This window comes from Brachyhypopomus gauderio, chromosome 17, assembly GCF_052324685.1.
Source record: "Brachyhypopomus gauderio isolate BG-103 chromosome 17, BGAUD_0.2, whole genome shotgun sequence".
Taxonomy (NCBI): domain Eukaryota; kingdom Metazoa; phylum Chordata; class Actinopteri; order Gymnotiformes; family Hypopomidae; genus Brachyhypopomus; species Brachyhypopomus gauderio.
The window spans coordinates 6,175,550-6,198,777 of NC_135227.1; the positions used below are offsets into that span (position 1 = coordinate 6,175,550).

Consider the following 23,228-nt stretch of genomic DNA (forward strand, 5'->3'; position numbering starts at 1 on the left):
CGCTCATACACATGCCTGCACCATTTTCTGCTCTCCATCTCGCTCCTCACTCCCATTTTGGCCTCCATGCTGTCTGAACATGTGTGTGTGTGTGTGTGTGTGTGTGTGTGTGTGTGCGTGCATATGTTTGTGTGTGTGTGTGCATATGTGTGTGTGTGCGCGCATGCTCACTTTTACTTGTGTGTCAAGAGGGAAACAAAAGAAAAAAGAGCAAGAGGGAAGGAAAGCCTGGACTCTTTTACACACCGCACTGATTAACCAGAGCTCAAACACCGGCCTGGACTCTTTTACACACCGCACTGATTAACCAGAGCTCAAACACCGGCCTGGACTCTTTTACACACCGCACTGATTAACCAGAGCTCAAACACCGGCCTGGACTCTTTTACACACCGCACTGATTAACCAGAGCTCAAACACTGGCCTGGACTCTTTTACACACCGCACTGATTAACCAGAGTTCAAACACCGGCCTGGACTCTTTTACACACCACACTGATTAACCAGAGCTCAAACACCGGCCTGGACTCTTTTACACACCGCACTGATTAACCAGAGCTCAAACACCGGCCTGGACTCTTTTACACACCGCACTGATTAACCAGAGCTCAAACACCGGCCTGGACTCTTTTACACACCGCACTGATTAACCAGAGCTCAAACACCGGCCTGGACTCTTTTACACACCGCACTGACTAACCAGAGCTCAAACACCGGACTGGACTCTTTTACACACCGCACTGATTAACCAGAGCTCAAACACCGGCCTGGACTCTTTTACACACCGCACTGATTAACCAGAGCTCAAACACCGGCCTGGACTCTTTTACACACCGCACTGATTAACCAGAGCTCAAACACCGGCCTGGACTCTTTTACACACCGCACTGATTAACCAGAGCTCAAACACCGGCCTGGACTCTTTTACACACCGCACTGACTAACCAGAGCTCAAACACCGGACTGGACTCTTCTACACACCGCACTGATTAACCAGAGTTCAAACACCGGCCTGGACTCTTTTACACACCGCACTGATTAACCAGAGCTCAAACACCGGCCTGGACTCTTTTACACACCGCACTGATTAACCAGAGCTCAAACACTGGCCTGGACTCTTTTACACACCGCACTGATTAACCAGAGCTCAAACACCGGCCTGGACTCTTTTACACACCGCACTGATTAACCAGAGCTCAAACACCGGCCTGGACTCTTTTACACACCGCACTGATTAACCAGAGCTCAAACACCGGCCTGGACTCTTTTACACACCGCACTGACTAACCAGAGCTCAAACACCGGACTGGACTCTTCTACACACCGCACTGATTAACCAGAGTTCAAACACCGGCCTGGACTCTTTTACACACCGCACTGATTAACCAGAGCTCAAACACCGGCCTGGACTCTTTTACACACCGCACTGATTAACCAGAGCTCAAACACCGGCCTGGACTCTTTTACACACCGCACTGATTAACCAGAGCTCGAACACCGGCCTGGACTCTTTTACACACCGCACTGATTAACCAGAGCTCGAACACCGGCCTGGACTCCTTTACACACCGCACTGACTAACCAGAGCTCGAACACCGGCCTGGTCTCCTTTACACACCGCACTGATTAACCAGAGCTCAAACACCGGCCTGGACTCTTTTACACACCGCACTGATTAACCAGAGCTCAAACACCGGCCTGGACTCTTTTACACACCGCACTGATTAACCAGAGCTCAAACACCGGCCTGGACTCTTTTACACACCGCACTGATTAACCAGAGCTCAAACACCGGCCTGGACTCTTTTACACACCGCACTGACTAACCAGAGCTCAAACACCGGACTGGACTCTTCTACACACCGCACTGATTAACCAGAGCTCAAACACCGGCCTGGACTCTTTTACACACCGCACTGATTAACCAGAGCTCAAACACCGGCCTGGACTCTTTTACACACCGCACTGACTAACCAGAGCTCAAACACCGGCCTGGACTCTTTTACACACCGCACTGATTAACCAGAGCTCAAACACCGGCCTGGACTCTTTTACACACCGCACTGACTAACCAGAGCTCGAACACCGACCTGGACTCTTTTACACACCGCACTGATTAACCAGAGCTCGAACACCGGCCTGGACTCTTTTACACACCGCACTGATTAACCAGAGCTCGAACACCGGCCTGGACTCTTTTACACACCGCACTGACTAACCAGAGCTCGAACACCGGCCTGGCCTCCTTTACACACTGCACTGACTAACCAGAGCTCAAACACCGGCCTGGTCTCCTTTACACACCGCACTGATTAACCAGAGCTCAAACACCGGCCTGGTCTCCTTTACACACCGCACTGATTAACCAGAGCTCAAACACCGGCCTGGCCTCCTTTACACACCGCACTGACTAACCAGAGCTCAAACACTGGCCTGGTCTCCTTTACACACCGCACTGATTAACCAGAGCTCAAACACCGGCCTGGTCTCCTTTACACACCGCACTGACTAAGTTGCGCCAACTGCCTGGACGTGGGCGTGTGTGTGGGTGGGGGACTGTGTCCGTGTGTGTGAGGGGGAGAGACGGGGAGCGTGAGGGAGGGAGAGTGGGGCCTGACATTTAGTTATCCATTTCTAAGCTTCGTAATAACGGCCCACCACATTGTGAGTTTTAGTTTGCTCTGTTGTTTTGGTTTTGATTTTGAGGCTTTTTTCTTCTGTGGTGCTGTTTTTGGGGTGGCCAGGCCTAAGTGCAGTTCTCAGTGGCGCAGCCTAGTGGCAGGACTGCTCTGGTCTTCAGTACCGTCGCTCTCTGCATAAGTTGCTTCTCCGCAAAATATCCTTCTCTTTTCTGTTGAATGATAGTGTTATCAACTTCACCCAAATGTAATGTTGCACAGGGTAACAAAGGCTTAAATATACTTTAAAGAACAAAATCTTCAAAGGATTTAGGATAAAGAAAGCCTTTCTGTTAGGGTTCCAGATTCCTTTATGTGGCCCATTAGAGGCAGTTCTGTGTTTGATTGGCCCGTATTTGTAGAATTGGCACCAATGAAAATGTGCCTAGGAGCACTTGCAAGGCTGACATGAGTGACAGATGATGTCTGAGTCATTTCCAGGTTAACACCATTTCTTTACCCACAACTCCACCTGGTGGAAGGAGAGAGAATTGACATAAACTTCATTCTTAGCTTAGCCTCTGTTCTCAAATACTGTAGTGTCCTTGTGTATGATAGTGGTAACATTTGAAACATTTTATCACAGCTGAGCGGTTTGTGTTTCTTGCCTCCTCAGGTTAAGCAGGATCCGCCCTCGGTCTGCACGCCCATGAGAGAGCCCTTCTCACCCCATGGAGTGGTGTCCACCGAGCCTTTCCATGGCTGTTATGTGCGCACACAGCCCTTCGATGAGTTCCCCAGCCCCAACCGCCGCTACCTGCCCCCACAGGTCGGTCAGCCCCTCCCCTACGCCGGCCCCCCGCGCCTGATTGGCCGTTACGCCTCTGCCGTGTCGGGTGGCGAAGCCCCTCTCGGCGCTCTGACGGATCCCTGTGCTTCTCCGCCTCCGCAGGTGTCGTTCAACTCCGTACGCCACGTCAGCTTTCACATGGACGACGAGGAGATCGTCCGCATAAACCCCCGTAAGGACGTCCACATCCGGGGCTACGAAGACTACCGGCACCCCGTCCTGTGGAAGCAGGAGGCCGAGCGGGACGACGGCGACTTCTCCGCCACCTTCTCCAAGCTGGACGGCAAGAAGGGCGAGTACCTGTTCCCCGACGGGCCGGAGACGCACGCCGGCGGGAAAGACTCCATCAAGACGCAGCAGCCGTCGCCGCTGCTCAAGCCCAAGAAGTCCCGGCGACGGCTGGAGGACGGCGAGCGCTCGCGCTGCATCTACTGCCGGGAGATGTTCAACCACGAGGACAACCGGCGGGGCCAGTGCCAGGACGCGCCCGACCCCATCAAACAGTGCATCTACAAGGTCAGCTGCATGCTGTGTGCCGAGAGCATGCTGTACCACTGCATGTCCGACTCGGAGGGCGACTTCTCGGACCCCTGCTCCTGCGACACCAGCGAAGAGCAGTTCTGCCTGCGCTGGCTCGCCCTGCTGGGCCTGTCGCTGGTGGCTCCGTGTATGTGCTGCTACCCGCCCCTGCGGGCCTGCCACCACTGCGGCGAGGCCTGCCACTGTTGCGGGGGCAAGCACAAGGCCGCGGGCTGAGGCCCCGCCCCCCCCCCCCCCCCCCACAAAAGCACCGCACGGCCACGCGGGGAGGGAATCGTCTTTATTTTTCCAGCCGCCCCCCCAGACGGGCAAGGCGCCCGCCCCACTGGAGGCTTCAGAGGTTTGATTTGCTGAGAGCAGCGGAGGCGGAGCCAACGAGCTTCTCGGGCTCTCAGGGGGACGTGCCGCAGAGCCCCCGGCGTGAGGAAAGGCGTTTACAATGAACTCCAAGAGATCACTAAACACTCACAAACATGCAAAAAAAAAAAAAAAAAAAGACCAAAAAAAAAATTTACTCAACATAAAAAGGCAAGTCACCATATCAGACTTTGATGACAGATAACGTGTAACCTTCGTGAAGGAAAATTGTCTTTTGTACAGAGATCAACAGTAGAACAGAATGACATACAGAGGATCTGCTGTGTGGTTATGCTAAAAGGGATATTTTTCTTGCTTTTTGTGAATTTGCAGTAGGGTAAAAGTGGCCTTTTCTTTTGACTCAACCATTCGCTGACTGTGTAATTATTAGACAGAAACAGTGCACTACATGTGTTCTCCCATGAAAGGTAACCCCCATGAATTCTACTGGTACATAAAACTACCCCTGATCAACTCGAAGGAGTACAGATTGTTTTCTGTGATGGGTGTGTGTTTTTCTGCTTTCCTTTTCATTGTTTTGTAAAAGACAGTCATGTCATTTCTTTTGAAATGGTAGTTTGACATATAGCCTTTATTATGAATTGTGCTAATGTTTAAAAGACGTCCATGTGTAATTGCCGAAATGATGTGGCCCACATCAGTGCATTCCAGCATAGAGTGATAGTGGACAGCTGTGAAATCGGATCATCTAGCCTGACTCATTCTCCATTTTCCACATCAGTGTCAATGGTGTAACCGATTTGTCATGATTCCAGGAATGCTTATTTTCAATTTCATTTCCTGTTTACCAGAGTGAAACTGGGTTCCTTTCAGCTTAATTTTCCTGAAGCTGAAATTGTGCTCAACCAGCAAGTAACTTTTTTTGGTACATGTAGGCACTCGTGTGATCCTCGTTAAAAGCATGTCCGGTTACCACGATTAAACAAGGCACTTGTATTAACAGGATAAGTGGGATCACACATACAAACCCGCCTTATAAAATCAATCGTTTCCAAGCTTTGGTTCCAGCTCCATCTCCAGATGTTCCTTTTGTATTCCATACTGTATCTGTTCTGTTTTTCTGTCATTGTTTACAGAGTTTATAGAATGCCTTTTTTTGCTGCCAGAGTTAAGACTCCATACAAACCCACAGATAAACACACACACTTCACCTACACTAATGTATTTCCTTTCATAATTTCTGCAAGAGACAGTAAGGTTAAAAAACAAAAAAAACATTCTCAATATTATAAATTGACAGGTGAGTCTTCAGTCTACGCTTGAAGATGGCAAGAGACTGCAGTCTGAACAGCTAATGGAAGATTGTTAAAGTCTCATGGAAGACAAAATTCCAGACTATTTACTGTCCTGACCCCAAGATGGTGTGCATTGTTGTCAAAGGTTGGTCAGTTGAATTCACAAGGTTTTGTTGCAGAAACTGCAAGCAGTTTATCATTTGGGTAAAAAAAAAACGCACTAGCTTATAAAAATTTTATAAATATCACCCAAATGAATGTTATTTTCCTGTTAGTAGGAAAGACGACCCCATTGTTTGAGGCCTGTGTCAGTTTTTCCAAAAAGGTCTTTCTGATTTCTCTGTGCTCTTTACGTCAACACAGTTTACTTTCTATGCAACTATCTCCATGAGAAACATAGACCTCTTCATACAAGTCAGTGACATGACACTTTAATATAGATGTTAATCTTGCTACCAAACTCGAGAGCATATGTAAATAAGTAACAGTATATTTAAGCAACAGTAATAATCCCATTCAAATTTTTAAGAGTTGTATTTATCACTGCTGTCAACATTTACTCTAGCTTGAATTGACAGCATTATGTACATAGGTCACCTTTTAGTATTATTTCACATTGAAAGTAGGGGGAGTACATGATGAAAATGATTGAGCTTTTAATAGAGGTTCTCTCTAGTTTTGTATTGCAAAAAGGCTAGAAACTGACGCGGTACAGTAGTGGCAGCCCTCTTTTAAATGGTTTTGTCATATGAAGCTGCTAGAAACAATCACTAATTTTGCATTGAGAGGAATAAAATTCAGCTATGGATGACTGTTAAAACATAGTTCTTTAGTATACTGGACACATTTGTTTTTTGTTTTTTTTTGTTTTTACATCTGATTTAAATGTTTATACTTTTACTCCATCAATCCCATATTGTAATTGGATTACATTCTATATTGCAAGCTGAACCAAGGTTTGATAAACCTTAACAAACTTGCTGGCTGAGAAGCAAATTGTAGGATAGGCAACATTTCATAGAGTTCTCTTCTAGACCGATTCGGTCATACCTAGTTTCATTCTGCATTAAGCAGCACCGCGCCACCACATGTGATGTGCTGTATTTATTATGCAAGCTGTCTGCTTCCTTGCCTTCCTTCTTCTTTAACTTAGCATTTATCGGTTCTGTTTTTAACCACTTGCTGCTAGCCTTTTTTTTAATTGTTATTTTACATTTTTTATATTGGTCATTGTGCATAACTCTGGAATGCATAAAAGATTAACATGCTTTGCAGTTTAGAAAAAAGAAATATGTAAACGTCATTTCAGTGTGATGTAAAACAAAACAAACAAACAAAAAAAAACGACAACAAAAAAAACCAGCTAATTTCACAGCAGTTCAGTGGTTTCTTTGGACTTCTTCAATGCTTTGGTGCACTGATATGTAGTTAGGCTTCTTGACATGGCACTTGGTGTAAAGCTCATGTGATTAGTTCTGAGTTGTGAAAACATTTGTGTTATGGTAATTGCAGTATAATGGTACTCTGATGATTCCACTATGAACACTGCCTGTTTCTTTATCTGCATCTCTGTGTTTTAGTGCCATTCGCGTCACCCACTGACAACCTCGAAAAAGTGCCTCACGTCCATCATAATTTTCATCCAAAACTTAACAGCTCTTGCTATGGTTGTATTGGTTTATACACGTCTAGGTATTTGTATCATGGTTTGAAAATACCAAGTATATGATGTAATATTTATAGTTCAGTAACTCACGTCATAGTTGTATTTTCTTTATACAGATGTAGCTTGTTATGTTTCATAAATATATAATGTAAATATGCATACAAATGTTTGTAACTGTTTTTATGTTACATCATACACTTGTAATTTGACATATAAAATAACATTACCATAATAAAAGGTGAGTTTTAATGTAGACTTGTGTGTTTGTGTGAAGGGGGATATTTATGATGGAAAGTAAATTTGTTTATTAAAATTATATTTTATTTCAATGTTTGAAAAATATAATTAACCAAATACAGTTACAAGAAGCAATGCCTTCTGGACAAAAGAATGCACAACCATCTTGAACAGCAACTAGTTTTGCAGTCGTACATTGATGTCTTCTACTTTAGATCAGTTGGTGTGAAGAACAGTTTGGGAGAAACCTATATTGCTGTTTAATGCTTCTCATCATGTAGATTACAGCACTGGAGCTCTGGTTCATTTACGACCCTGGTGCACACGGCTAAATCTTTATATGGCCAGTATGGTGAGCATGATGGTACGTGGGGACACTGACAAGCCTGAAGAATCACCACCACTCAACTGCCTTTAATACGTAGCGTTGTTTGGATCAGCAGATCACACGCTGAAAGGAACCCACATACTGGACTGCAGTAGTGGAAAGGTGAACTGATATTGACAAAATCTTAAAACACAGATGAAATCTTTGCTGACGGGATTGGAGCTGTTATTAAAGCGAAGAGATACATATCCAGGTATTAGGGTAAAATTACTTATGAAACTCATGAATCATGATAAGGCAAAATATACAATATAGGATTTACAGGTGCATCTCAATAAATTAGTTAATTTGTTAAGTTAATTTATTTCAGTAATTCATTAAAAAGGTGACATGCATGTATTATATAGATTCATGACAAACAGTGATCTATTTCAAGTGTTTATTTCTGTTATGTTGATTATTATGGCTTACAGCCAATGAAAACGCCAAATCATTACACCAGCAGGTGTAGGTCCAAGGTTGTTTTCAGATGAACGTAAGTTTTGCATTTCATTTGGAAACCACTGTGGAAACTTCACACAATACAAGATGCTTGAGGTCTGGTGTGAAGTTTCCACAATCAGTGATGGTTTGGGGAGCCATGTCATCTGCTGGTGTTGGTCCACTGTGCTATATCAAGACCAAAGTCAGTGCAGCCATCTACCAGGAAATTTTAGAGCACTTCATGCTTCTCTCTGCCGACAAGCTTTTTGGAGATGGAAATTTCATTTTCTTGCAGGACTTGGCACCTGTCCACACTGCCACACCTGGTTTAATAACCACAGTATCATTGTGCTTGATTGGCCAGCAAACTATGTAAACCCCATAGAGAATCTATGGGGTATTGTCAAGAGGAAGATGAGAGACAACAGACCCCGGCAAAATGCATTGAGGCAGAAATTTGTGCAAATGGAGCCCCGACCAAGTATTGAGTGCATTTATTGTACATATATTTCAGTAGGCCAACATTTCTGACTTAAAAATATATTTTTTCAGTTGGTCTGATATAATATTCAAATTTTCTGAGATAATGATTTTGAGTTTTCATTGGCAGTAAGCCATAATCATCAACATTAACAGAAATAAACACTTGAAATAGATCCCTCTGTTTGTCATGCATCTATATTATGTACTTATTTCACTTTTTTCAATGAATTGCTGAAATAAATAAACGTTTTGATGATATTCTAATTCTTTATCTTTTTTGTCATTGCTTATTTTTATTTTACTTACTTAAGACCACATAGTATATATTTGTGACATGTGTTCTTAATAGTAACATACTAAAGAGGGAGAAAAAAGAAACATAAAGCAAACCAAATAGTAGCTGATCCCTATTAAATGTGGCTTGCGCATCGTTATAAAGAGCAAAAACATTTGCTTTTATGCGTATATTTAAATATATGCGAGGCACCTAGGAACTAATGTTGATCGGAACATTAAGGCGTAGTCGATGTGGCTTCACGTAAACATTGTCAGCGTACAAGCTTCCTGTGACTGGAAAGCTAGCTAGCTTTCGCAGGCCGGTTCGAATTTCTATTACTTTTTTATTGTAAACAATGGAGAGTGACATACTCGATGGTCTGGATCAAGTTGGGTAAGCGAATTCAAACATTTTATCCAGCATTTGGTTTAATTTGATTAGTAACTAGGCAGCATGTTAGCCAGCAGCTACCCAGCTATGTGTGTGCAGGCACGTCGTGGGTGTGTTGCTGAGAGGTGACGTTGGTTTTACACTTGAATTCACTACTGCTCGTGTAAACTTTTATGGTCATATTTTGCAGATACAGCGGGGTCCTTGTTAACGAGAACGCACTTTCAGTGGCATGTGAACAAGGATTTTCCTCGCGGGAATATGAAAATCTGTGTACCTGGTTGACAGCAAAACTGAACCACCACCACCACTGTGATCAGGAGATTCAGAAATCCGGATCATCGGGTAATCTTTATATTTACAGTCTAATACCGAATACAGAGGACATTTACCTGGTCCAGTAGTTGCTCATAAACTTTGTCTATCATTGATTTATGTTTCCACAGACGATCCCGAGAGGGGTGTGTTTGAACTGAGCGCGCTTCTTAAAGAGCTGTCTTGTCCTTATAAGGGACTTGCTTCAGGCCTAATAAAAGGAGAACTAAACAAAAGAGATCATCTGAAAGTCATTTGTAAGTTTTATGATGCATAAATGACTTCAATGAATTTGAGTTTTTAAATTGTCACTGATCATTGTTTGTATTGCATTTGCAGTGTTTCTAGTATCTGAACTTCAGGCTGCACAGATCATGGCAAGCAAGACCATTACTGACAGAACAGTTGAGAAACATAGAACACCTCTTCAAGATCTTCAAGCAATCTGCAAAACTCTAAATTTGCCAGAGCCAGTTGAACAACAGTCATCAGAACTATTTTCATCTATTGAAAACCAAGTTAGTTTACCTCAGATGTTTCTGTAATTTATTATGAAATTATGAAATGAGCAGATTGTGCTTTAAGTGACACTTTGTTAGTATATGTTCACTTGTACCTGTCAAGCTTTAAAGTCAGAGCATATTGTAATCTAACCTTTTAATTCAGTGTTCTATCATATAAACTGACTGCCATGTGTTCTAAGGGTTTTGCTTTGTTATTGAAGGTAAAGATTTTGCTCAAGAAAGTTCCAGAAAAGCATGTTGGAAAGCCAGTGTTAAAGGAGTCCCTCACCAGTGAGCAGTGGGTAAGCAATGGCATCCGGAATTTAGAATATTTAGTGAATAATAGTGTACAATAGTGAAAAATACACTTCTATACATAGAGTTCACTTGTATCTTAAAACCTTAAGTATAATATGCATATGTTCTGCTATGTCTGTGTGAACTTGAGTTGCAGTATTGTTGTTTCTGAAGTGTATGTAGATGTGGCATGCATATTTTAATATGTTTATAGGTATTTTGTAAAATGCAGCATAGTTTCTTGTTGTGTTTAATCACCTACTTGTTTGTATTCTCAGCGGCAACTGGAGAAGATAAATCATGTTCTTTCTGCAGACTACGAGTGTCGCCGGCGCATGTTGGCCAAACGCCTGGATGTCACCGTGCAGTCCTTCAGCTGGTCGGACAGAGCAAAGGCACGTTCAGCTGCGGCTTCTCCCGTTTCTGTTGTTGGTACATCGGTGATGCTCCCAGGCCCTTGCTGAATGTGTTGATTGTGAAAGCAAGGGTCAGCGTGTATTTTATGCATCGTGCCCATGCCAAGCAGTTAACATTTGGTCTCGTTCTTTTTCACCAGGAGAAGATTGACACGATGGCCAAGGCCTACCAGCCGAAGAGACACTCGCTGACGTTGAAGTCGTCGGTGAGCCTGGCGCACCTCCTGGCAGCGCGAGAGGACGTCTGCAACGTGGTGAAGACCAGCAGCGGCTCCAGCAGAGAGAAGACAGCCTGCGCTGTGAACAGAGTGAGTGGGACTGCGTGTGACTCTACAGTGTGTTCATCTGCATCCGTATTTGTATGCGGTTGAATTCGTTGTAAATTCCCCTTGTTTCCCATAGTTAGTTCTTGTATTTATTGACTTCTGTGCGGTGAGCGCTCACATAGCATCATTGTAACCATATTTTGGTTAAGGACTTTGTTTTTTCTTCTTCTTTTGTGGCCTATTACATAGGTACTTATGGGAAGGGTTCCTGATCGGGGTGGAAGACCTTCAGAGATTGAACCTCCTCTTCCGGAAATGCCACAGTGGCAGAAGAGACAGGATGGAGGAGGACGGGGTGGATACAGAGGGGGTGGATATGGGGGTGGGGGGTACGGCGGGGGTGGGTCAAAGGGTGGATGGGGCCACGGTGGAGGTGGGTCAAAAGGTGGATGGGGCCACGGTGGAGGTGGTGGACGAGGTAATTGGGGAAAGGGTGGTAAGGGAGGATATTATCGATGATGTGTTTTTTTTGTTTTAGTATATTAAGCACAGTGGCTGTGCATATGCTAGATTGGATCCAGCCCTTTATTGGGTTTTTGTTGTTTTTTTTTTTGTCCTCGTTCTGTAGATGTACAAAGACTGAAAGATGCATTGTGAACACTTTTAAAGCACAACAGTCTTTTTAATGCAGATGATGCAATGATGAATGTTCACATAATCTGCCCCTAAGTAGCACCACCCATGCACGTGCAGAGTAATGTTATCTCGTTAATATGATATAATATTAATCATTAACCATTATGTGTCTGCATTGTTACAAGTGATGGGAGATACAATGGGGAACTGTAAATAAATGTAAAGAATCATGTAAAAAAAATCAACCAAAGGGTCCAACAATACTTTTAAAAGGATACCTGCAGAAGAAATATGGCAATTAAAAGCACGAATGGGCCTCTTAAACAACAGTTCTGAATGATTTCTGTTAACTCTTTTTTGTTTGTTTGCTGTGGAGTGGCATGAAGTCATTCTGATGACCGTGTTGTCAACGAAAAAATCGATTTTATATGTAAAAATCAATAAAATAGCGTTTGCTTAAAAATTTCACGCAGCCGTCCTCCTCATGTCACGCCATCGTGTCTCCAGCAGGGGGGAGTGTTTCGCCTAGTTCTCCTCAAACTCGCACTACAGCGCAAAGGAAGAAATGAATCAACTTGGCGTAGCTACGAAACGCCGATGATGAGCTCATCCGTAAACATGGCGTCAGTTGCTATGGCGTCACTTTGCAGCGATGACGAAAAGCCGCGGCGCGTGAAGCGCAACATCAGTGTTTACATTGACGAGCACGAGGACGAACTGCGTCGTTTGGCCCACGGTATCTGGAGCTGCCCGGAGCTGGCTTACGAAGAGGTGCGGTGCCACGACATGCTGGTTCGCTTCTTCTCAGCCGCCGCCGGCTGGTCCGTCGAGCCCAACTTCGTGTTGGACACCGCGTTCCGCGCCACGTGGCGTCGTGGCGATGACGCGGCGCTCGTGCACGTCGGCTTCCTGTGCGAGTATGACGCGCTGCCCGTCATCGGCCACGCGTGCGGTCACAACCTCATCGCCGAGGCCGGCGCGGCAGCGGCGCTCGGGTTAAAGGGCGCGCTTGAAAGCGAGTCGGATATTCCCGTGAAGGTAACGGTACTGGATAAAAGTCCACACATCACCTTGGCTGGCCAGCAGTTGATTTTACATTTGGATTTTTGCCAACTTGCGATGCACCAGTACCTGTGTGGCAGTAACTCTATGCATTAATATATAGTTAATATATGCATGAATATGTTAATGCACAGGAGAGCACTAAAATGTTTTTTTTTCTTCTTCCAGATAACAGTTCTTGGGACACCCGCTGAAGAGGATGGGGGAGGTAAAATAGACCTCATCCAGGCTGGAGCTTTTCAGGACCTGGATGTTGTTTTCATGGCTCATCCTGCTCAGGAGGATACAGCCTACCAGCCCTGCACTGCCATAGCTGGGTAAGCGTCTTCATGTGTTAGAGCAAAGATGTGGAGTTTCATCACACTCTGCACATCGTGCATGCTCTAAATAATGCCCCCTCCCCTCACTGTGCTAACCTGCAGGCTGGCAGGGACGTGTCTGTTTGAAATGCAGAGGGACTGGACTCAAATCGATTCGAAACCAGTGTATAACCCACTGCGGCTTTATTGTCAAATTCATTTTTTTCAGCTGCACGGTGAAATACCGTGGAAAAGCCTCCCACGCTGCCGCGTACCCTTGGGAAGGCGTGAACGCTCTGGACGCGGCCGTACTCGCCTACAGCAGCTTATCAATGCTGAGGCAGCAGCTCAGCCCAGGCTGGAAACTGCACGGCAAGTCAGACACGCTGTCTGCGCGCATCTTCATCCTCCCTACCATGTTCCTACCCCCCAACACCACCACCCACCCACACACCCCACCCCAGAAACACTGATCGCCACAATATATTTCTTGTATTGACCCGTGATCCATGGTGACTGAGTACAGCCTCTACGTTAACCTTGACAGGCATTATCAAACATGGTGGAACGAAGCCTAACATTATCCCGGACTACACCGAAATGGAGTATTATTTGCGCACTCCGTTGCTAAGAGACCTTTGTGACCTCAAAACCAAAGTGGAGGCATGCCTCAGAGCCGCTGCTATGGCAACTGGTTGCCAAGTAAGTTTAATGAAAGTAAAGATTGTGGTGTGACTGTAATTACTTCTGCTGAAATGAAATTTCTGTTGTACATATAGTTACTCAGTTTTGATATTGTAGGTGGAAATAATCTTCACGAACAAGGACTATTCCAGCATCCTTCAAAATGCCACTTTGAAAAAACTTTATGAAGATAATGGCAAATCTGTAGGCATGGAGTTCAAAGATGACTGCAGCTCTTTTTCTGGTGAAAGAAGCATTTTAAGATTTAGTTTCTTTTAGTGTTTGTGAAAATGAATTTAAAAAATTGCACATCAGCAAAATCTCACCGCTGCCTTAATATATGATGTATTACCCAAAAGTGAGCTGTCATTCTTTTAATCAAGTGGGATCTTTTGACAGGCTCCACAGACTTTGGCAACGTGTCATGCATCGTTCCTGGGCTACACCCTTTTTTTCACATCGGGACTGATGCCCTTAATCATACTCCAGAGTACACGGCAGCAGCAGGTGAGCTATTCAACTACTGGGGGAAATTGCAGGCTTTCCTTTAGCTTGATAACATACCTGTCAGTATAGTATAGTATATGCGTCCACCACCATGTCTCCCTGTAGGGGTGTCTTTTGTCATCGCCTGCATCGATGGTTTTGTTTTGGTTCCACTGTTTTGGACCAAAACAGTGGAACTTCAGTTTTGCCACTCCAGAAATAACGGATTGCTACAAGACTGTAAGAAATCCTGAGATTGCATGTGTACACTTAAAACAGGATGTAACATTTGTTGAGGAACAGGCCAGATTTGTAGCTGATTTGGTTTGTCGTCATCTGTTTACCGTTCTCAGCTTACGAAGCCAGTACCTCTGTAGCATTATTGCTGATATCGGGGAAACCTGTTGTAGGTAGTCAGCAAGTTCAAAGTAAGCTGATGAGAGTAACATTCTCATCCTTATAAATTAATATGCTGTGCACTGCTCACAAATTAAAATGTAATTACAGCTAGAAATAACAATCTCTAAATTCCATTGTTTTTGCAAGTGTTTATTACAATCTTTATTTAATTTACTTCTTGAAGCAAGGTAACAATTTTAAACAAAGTTCCAAACAGATTTGAAAACATGACACCATAATCATAACTGACCTAACTTTGCATTGGCATGTTGGTCTTACACGTAGAAACACGTTATACTGTGCCACCATGACTGGTCATATCACCTGACCTTTTGGCTTATGAACTGATACACAAGAACTAGATACACAAATAACAAGGAGCACTACGTTTTATATACATAAACAGCACACACAAGTTCATGCCAAACTACCCGAAAATTGTCTGTCTCCAGCAGTTAATTTTAGATTTTTCACAAAGACATAAACAAACATCAACGAAATAGAGAATAATCTTAATTATTATTTAATGTCTGTTTTTTATGGACTAAAATCCCCAAAATTATATGCTGCTGCTTTAAAATAAAATAAAAAGAATTTGGTTTTATGATGAGTAAATCGCATGGTCCTTCCATCACAGGGTCAGAGAAAGCGCAGACGTATGTCCTGCGCACAGCGCGGGCCTTGGCCATGACCGCGGCTGATCTCCTCCTGGTCCCAGACCTGCTGCGGCAGGCCAGAGAGGACTTCACAGCAGCCAAACGTATACAAGACGGACACAACTCTGACTGATGCTTTCATGTCTTAAATCAGTAGCAACTGTCAGTAGCTGTCTTAAATACTGTAGCAACTCAAGCTTATTTTGTACTACTATGATACACTGTGAAACACTCAGAAATTGCAGCAGAAGATGTATAAGATGGGCTTTTGCAAAGAACCTAGTAGTGGTGCCTCTCGATGAGGCCCAGTTCACTGGAGTCTATTTACCATGGTCCAATGCCCATTTATTGGTCCAGTCGAGTCAAATGGGGTTTGGGTGTAGTTTGAAAGATAAACAAGAACATGTTACACAGCAATGTTTAAGATTTGTACCAAACGGTGGCCTTTAAAAGCATGTAAAAGCAACTTTTTGGATGAAGAAGGTGGTGTGTTGTCGATTTCCATTAGTCAGTCGTCTCCTGATCGAGATTGGTTGTAATACTCCCCATTTTCGTTGCTCTTCTGCCATTCCAGCTGGCTGCCTCCGATGACTTGGTCATGTTAGGAGTAGATGGACCAGTAAATGATGCTGAAGATGGTGTATGCTCCTGGAAAGATCACCCTTGAGTACTTGTCAATGGCGTGAGTGTCTATCCAGATGTTGACGTAGCTTCTCGAGCTCTTCACCTGGCTGGTGGTCTGATTATCTGCCATCATGAATTGGGTCAAGATCCTTTCTTGTCTTCCCCTGATCTCTGGTGTCCCATAGCTCCTGGTGGTGTTTTGATCCATGTCACTATAGCCGACAGTCATCATGTCCTCGTCTGGGTTTGCTATACCACATGTGCAGGGTAACTAAGGGAGGGGTAAGAGCATTAACAAGAAGAAGAGTAATTGGTGGTGGTAGTTTTTCTGCTACAGGAGAAAGTACAAACTACAAAGATAATGTGATGGCATCTGAGAGTTAAAGCTCCTGATGCAACAATACAGTTCTACCATCGTTCATCTGAATGAGAATAGTACATTAACAAGGCACTGATATGAGTACCAACTATTCTGCGATTATGTAGACAGCTTGTAAACAACTGAAAAGTAATAAGCATGGATATGCTTTGATTCACTCAGTCAGAGGAGCCAGCATTTGCCTACTGATTAAATATCCCATTTCACACATTATGTGAAGTTTAATGTGACATAGCTAACAATAAAACTGAATTGATATCGCAATATGATGCTCGCTAACTTCAATTCCTCTCCCTTTGTCTTACGGAGTGCTTTATTGCTTTTTAGTGCTGCTGGAGTCCATTTCCAGGAGACTGGACTGGAGGTTTTGGACGGGGATAGGGACGGGGATGGGTACATAACTGGACGTCGGGGAGGGGACGAGAACTGGGCGCATGGACTCACCTGGTCTCTCAGCTTCCTTTCGGTGCGCTCCTGCACCGTGGTCAAGTAATTGACCGCTGCGTACTCTATCACAGACAGGAAGACGAACACGAAGCTGACCCACAGATAGACGTCCACCGCTTTGATGTAAGACACTCGCGGCATAGAAGCGTTGACACCAGTGATGATGGTGGACATTGTTAGAACCGTCATGATACCTGTAGGGTAACAGCATGATAACAGCAAGTAGTTGTACATGGTGGGGATAAAGCTCAGGTTTTTCAACTACTGTGGTCTATGGTGCCTGAAACGTGCCAGGACCTCCAGTAAAACATGGAGTGCTTCATGTTCAAGCCGTAAGCAGTGGTGGAGGCACATGTACCTAGAGGAACCCTGGCAGGCACAGCCCTGCGGTCGATCCAGAAGGACACCCATGATAGCATGACCATGAGCGTGGCAGGAAAGTAGGTCTGCAGCAGGAAGAAGAAGATATGGCGCCGGAGGGTGAAGTGGATGTACAACCGGTTGTACCAGCCTGGAAAAGAGAGAGAGAGGGAGAGAGGGGGGGGGGGGGGGGGGGGTGGGGGAGAGAGAGGGAGAGAGAGAGGGGGGGGTGGGGGAGAGAGAGGGGGGGGGGGTGGGGAGCAGGAAGACAGCGTGTAGCTGACGGCTGTTTTGAGGATTGCGGTGGTGAGATGATGTGATGGATTCACCTGTGCTGCTGTAGAAAGCGAGCTTTGTAGTTGTGTGAAACTTCTGGATGAGAAACTGGGACAGCGAGATCCTGTCATCCGTGTTCAAAGATTCGTTTCCTTTCTTCCAGTACAGCATGAGATCGTCATCCGTGTATGCGTCTAAAATAAGAAGCAACACTGTGTGAGCAGTCGGAGTCATTATCCCTGTACTTTGTGCTATGGTGCTGTTGAGAAACCAGCCTATGTACAGCTCTCTATTTCCAGAGAGCAGGTCTGTGTATCCAGGGGAAAACGACTCAGGTCCATGTTACACATTGCGGTGACCGTTACTCTGAAAGACACAAGAGACAGCACATCTTAGTCTAATTCGACAGTGTGGTGCCACTGACAGAGAGAGGTAAGTGTAGATGTATAGCCACATCAATTAGAGACTGTTCATAATGATACTCGTGTCATTTTATGATGCTTTTTGACATCAGTGAAACTACATTCAAACCTGTGCGGTGCTTTTTTATTAATATCATGTCTGTTAAATGTGTAGAGCTTTTGGCACTACATAGATTGAGGTATTCCAAGATTGTCCATTTTTGGTACACATGTTAACATTAAATGACATGAACATTAAATTAACCAGTTTATTTTGGCATTTATTTAATGTTTTGAATATTGCATGTAGTGTCAAATGTTTGTTTTTTTTTATGGCCAAGATATAATGGTTTGGGGTTGCTCTTGATTAAAGTAGCATGCCAGCCGTCTACCATGGTAAGTTTTCAGAAACTGAATAGATTGAATCTTCACAATTACTGCCTCTGTTTTACATGCTGAGGTATAAGCCCAGAGGCAGAAATATTGTGATACAGTTGTTGTGGGTTTGAGCCCCTGCTGTTTTGACTTAAGAAAAGGCTCAGAAATCCCAACTTCTTCACCAAGAATCTCCTCAGTTGTCCAGTGTAAGCCACTAAGCAGAGCATGATCAGAGCATGATGAACATCCTGGTCTTAGATGCGATTCTGAGAGAGCATACCGCAAACTGTAGAGCACACTGCCATCAGGATGGACCCGTAGCATCACGTTGTCCGTGGTCGTGTCATGGATGAAAGATCTTTTCGAGTGCACAAAAAACATGTCGGGCACCCAGATCTTCTTCACCAGCCTGCTGTCAAAGGTCATGCTCTGGTTGTTGGTGCTTGAGAAAGATAGACGCTCGTCTTTCCAGTAATGCCGTAGGTACAGAGTCATGGTGAAGTCCTGAAGCATGAGATATTCAGACATGCAAACACAGACTTCTGCATCACACTTTCCATTCAGACTTTGAGTTAACACAACATATTTTTTTTGTTTTTGTTTCTAAGAATGCAAAAAATAATTTATTGCTAATAGTGATTAAATGCATAACATTCAGCTACAATTTGCAGCCATTGGTGTCTTTCTGAAGATCTTCATACAGCAATACTTTTAAATTATGCCAAGCCAATATATAAATCTATTTTCAAATAATAATTATTTTTTTACATGCCTCACTCCAATTTTCTTTATCTGCAGTTTCTACTGCATGTTTTTACATCTGATGTTGGTTACATCATTCCTACTTTTACTTAAACATTAATCATACCGTACAGAAAAGGAATGTCTAATGAAATCATTTTAGAGTTCTTACTGAATCAGTGCACTGGAGTGTTTTTTTCTTAATGATTGTACAGTAAATCACCACTTCAAAAACCTTCCTAAGAACAGTGAACTGGGAATTGAATGCAGCAGAAAATAATTAACTCCCATATCCTGAGGCTATGTTCCAAAAACAACTCCCATAACCTGAGGCTATGTTCCAAAAGAACTCCCATAACCTGAGGCTATGTTCCAAAAGAACTCCCATATCCTGAGGCTATGTTCCAAAAGAACTTCCATATCCTGAGGCTATGTTTCAAAAGAACTTCCATATCCTGAGGCTATGTTTCAAAAGAACTTCCATATCCTGAGGCTATGTTCCAAAAGAACTCCCATAACCTGAGGCTATGTTTCAAAAGAACTCCCATAACCTGAGGCTATGTTCCAAAAGAACTCCCATAACCTGAGGCTATGTTCCAAAAACAACTCCCATAACCTGAGGCTATGTTCCAAAAACAACTCCCATAACCTGAGGCTATGTTCCAAAAGAACTCTCATAACCTGAGGCTATGTTCCAAAAGAACTTCCATATCCTGAGGCTATGTTTCAAAAGAACTTCCATATCCTGAGGCTATGTTCCAAAAGAACTTCCATATCCTGAGGCTATGTTCCAAAAGAACTTCCATATCCTGAGGCTATGTTCCAAAAGAACTTCCATAACCTGAGGCTATGTTCCAAAAGAACTCCCATAACCTGAGGCTATGTTCCAAAAGAACTCCCATAACCTGAGGCTATGTTCCAAAAGAACTCCCATATCCTGAGGCTATGTTCCAAAAGAACTCTCATAACCTGAGGCTATGTTCCAAAAGAACTCCCATATCCTGAGGCTATGTTCCAAAAGAACTTCCATATCCCATGTTCTAAACAGCTGTAACGGTTCAACAGGCTTGAATACTCACCATATCAACTTCAGAGATAGTGTCAAGACTCTCTACCTGAACATCCACACCCACTGGTATTGGAGGTCCTGTGATTGTACAATCACACAAAAATATTTAAATTCCCCTTTTTAATGTTTTGTTTTTATTGGTATTCTGTCAAGGCTTTCGAATGATAAGCATTTGATGAATTATGCCCTTTAAAATGTGCTCATGGTAGAAATACAGATCTCTGGGGGTGGTTTGATGGCGTTGATTGGAACACTGGAGTTTTGCCTGCTGTTGGCATCTTAAATAAGAGGCAGCTGAATACAGCACAGAGCTGAAGAGGTCTAGTGTTACACCTCTCACTCTCCATTCATTAAAAGATCACACCTGTGTGAGCAAAGTGCCTGTACACTGATCATGAAACCACAAACAAATCATACAAATGTCTGGTATTGGTTTTCTATAATTGTTTTTTTTTTTTTTTTGATGATCTACCATTTATTGGGTATTAGAAAGTGTATGAGATGTTACCGTTCTTGAAACCCTACCTCCAAATGCGGGCCTCATTGTAAAATCATGGTCTTCTATCCTTAATAGTTGTTCTGATTTTGTCATTGGAGATTTCGTCATATCTTGACTTCTTCTGAAGATTGGACTGTTTCAATGATTAAAATATTTTTTTTATAAAAGTATAACATGCAATTATATTAGTATATGAATGTTTATTCACAATCAACTTGTATTTTTCATTAATGTAAAATCATGCTTAAGATCAAGAATTCCCCTGGAACACACTCAACCAGAGTGTTAGATGATGGTTTTGGTTCATCATCTAAACACGTCTCCCCTTAGGCACGGAGTTCTTACGCTCTGAAAGTAGCAGGTGTGACAGCTGTGAAACTCCTGTAGGTATTTGTGCCTGAAACTAAACCTGATGACTTATGTCAAGGCTTATAAATGTCCTGAAAACTCAAACCCCAAATTTTCTAATAAAAAAATTCTAATTTAAGCTATTTTAATACAACTTAAAGTGACCAGTACAGACCTGCCGGACTTGTGCGAGCCAGCATCCACCCTCTCCGCATCTCTCCGGGACCTGCACAAAGAGCAGCAGCAGGGTCTGGTCCAACTGTGACGTTCTGATCAAGATGAACAAATGTCTTCCTGATCATTTGTTTTGACTAATGCTTTTAGTACTGGGGAAATGTTTTAATCCATTTTCTGCATTTACCATAACAACAGCTTAAGATTGTTGCAGCTTTATGACCTAGAGGCTTGTCATGGCACCATTTTCAGCATTGTGGCCCTTTCTAACAGAACCTGTGCGTGTCTCTGCTGTAAGCTTTGCCTATGTAATACCACACATTACACAGTGGATGAATTTGAATGTCCAAAAAAGGATTAATGGAGGACTAAAAGAAGATAAGTACTTTGCAGACTGCTGAGGTGTGCCGAGGCATAAAGTGACGTTCTGATATTATCTCCTGTGGCCACAACAGGGTGCTGCTCCTTGGGAGAAGGAGAGGGTGTGATGATGATGCCTGTTGCCCTCACGGGCTGGGTACTAATCCTGTGGCCCGAGAGGTCTTTGCCTTCCCCAAAGAGCAAATGTGTCCTCTGTTCTCTGTTTCATATTCCCTCTGTGTCCACTACTCTGTCCTCTTACTCTGTTGTATTTCTAGCAAGATAAATCAAATGCTTGCAGCCATATTTTTCATCTGCTGGCAGAAATGCCATGCAGCCAATATCAACTGATTAGACAAATTTGGACTCAAGTTGTCTCAGGTTATTTGGATGCATTAGAATTCTGAGTTATAATTACTGCATGTACTAACAAGAAGTCCCACATTCTACATAGCAGCTGGACATTTGCATAGGAAAACCATTGCAACAACTGAACTACAAATTTGTTTAAATTAATTAATTAATTTCATATATTGCTACTTACAGCCCTTTTCAAACATAGATGTCTTGGTCAGACATCAGAGCCTGTTCATCATATATTGAAGCTTGGGAGTAGTTGCATGTACATTTATTTATTTATTTATTTATTTATTTATTTATATTGTGTTTTCTGATTTTGTTTCTGATTATTCAGGTTCCTGCTTGAAATTGCAACCAGGGCTAAAAACACGTATACAGCGTGTAATGTGGTTGGTAGATTCTGCCAGTCTAGAATAAATGTACATTATAACACCATTTAAAAGATGCGTTACCTGCTATGCATGTAGATCTCCGGTTTGTGACCCCTCGGATGGACCGATCTCCCGGCCGCACTCATCATACACATACAGAGCATCGCGACCGCAGGGTCCGCTCGCATGATGCGCATACTGCAAGCCTCGTGCGCTCAGATCCTGCACGGCTGGACGGCAGGTGCAGCTCCAGCACGCGCACCTGAGGACATTCTCTTATGGCAACCTGAGATGCTCGTGCTGCTGTGCCTTCGCTGTAAACGTACCTCAGTGCTTAATCTTCCAGCTGGGGTGGGGGGAAGCAATTTGGACTAAACCCATAAATCCTTGAGCGTCAGATGGCACAGATTTGATCCCTCCAGCGGTTGATGTGGCGCGCTGAGAACCAATTCTCCTAATGATCCAGTGCTCTGTGCTGTGCGATGAGTCGTGAAGATAGAGGATGCACAGACATGAACACCCGGTCCCTATTTAGTCCACTCACATTAACCCGTCCGAACGTGATTAGATACACTTCCTCTGTTTGCATTTTGCTCGTGACATGACAGTGGAGCCATTTGTAAATCTAGTACTCATGACAGTATAGTTCATAACTGCCTTCAGCCTTAACATCACACGTTCAAACAGCCTATGAAGTAATCTCTACGAAGTCGACTTTATTTCATGAGTCATTTTAGACTAGTGCAAGCAAAATCTCTGTGATATTTGTGATTTTGTTACCCTAAACATAATATAAAATATAATAATATAAATAAAAAAGCAGACGACGGACGTATTTTCCTATTTTAAATAAAATGCTGGGTTTGGTTCGTCTGTGGAGTATTGTAGTTCGTCGCGGGATTTATTCTATAGCTACTCTGAACTACACGTTCTAGTT

At 43.5% G+C, this 23,228-nt stretch overlaps 4 protein-coding genes across 4 annotated transcripts in view; 3 read left to right on the forward strand and 1 right to left on the reverse strand.

Annotated features, from left to right (window-relative positions):
- Positions 1-7,540, forward strand: part of spred1 (sprouty related EVH1 domain containing 1) — a 29,396-nt gene extending 21,856 nt beyond the window's left edge. The window contains exons 5-6 of the mRNA XM_076978171.1: positions 3,295-3,447; positions 3,571-7,540. Of these exons, the coding sequence (XP_076834286.1) occupies positions 3,295-3,447; positions 3,571-4,224 (807 nt within the window). The 3' untranslated portion in view covers positions 4,225-7,540. The remainder of the gene's footprint in view (positions 1-3,294; positions 3,448-3,570) is intronic.
- Positions 7,541-9,335: 1,795 nt separating this feature from the next.
- Positions 9,336-12,374, forward strand: fam98b (family with sequence similarity 98 member B). Its single transcript, XM_076978365.1, has 8 exons — positions 9,336-9,488; positions 9,676-9,830; positions 9,932-10,057; positions 10,140-10,318; positions 10,525-10,605; positions 10,879-10,995; positions 11,157-11,324; positions 11,532-12,374. Exons 1-8 carry the CDS (start codon positions 9,451-9,453, stop codon positions 11,799-11,801), a joined length of 1,134 nt encoding a protein of 377 aa, XP_076834480.1. The 5' UTR covers positions 9,336-9,450; the 3' UTR covers positions 11,802-12,374.
- A 53-nt stretch (positions 12,375-12,427) lies between these two features.
- Positions 12,428-15,637, forward strand: LOC143480587 (peptidase M20 domain-containing protein 2-like). The gene is made up of 7 exons (XM_076978364.1): positions 12,428-12,956; positions 13,149-13,297; positions 13,509-13,651; positions 13,827-13,981; positions 14,081-14,207; positions 14,363-14,470; positions 15,486-15,637. The coding sequence occupies exons 1-7, from the start codon at positions 12,516-12,518 to the stop codon at positions 15,635-15,637; spliced, it is 1,275 nt and encodes a 424-aa protein (XP_076834479.1). The 5' UTR covers positions 12,428-12,515.
- LOC143480586 (gamma-aminobutyric acid receptor subunit rho-1) lies at positions 14,983-23,149 on the reverse strand. The gene is made up of 10 exons (XM_076978363.1): positions 22,373-23,149; positions 21,202-21,252; positions 20,705-20,811; positions 20,190-20,257; positions 18,650-18,873; positions 17,874-17,956; positions 17,644-17,784; positions 17,313-17,465; positions 16,952-17,148; positions 14,983-16,399 (listed from the first exon to the last, which is right to left on the reverse strand). Exons 1-10 carry the CDS (start codon positions 22,486-22,488, stop codon positions 16,106-16,108), a joined length of 1,434 nt encoding a protein of 477 aa, XP_076834478.1. The 5' UTR covers positions 22,489-23,149; the 3' UTR covers positions 14,983-16,105.
- Between the last annotated feature and the right edge of the window lie 79 nt (positions 23,150-23,228).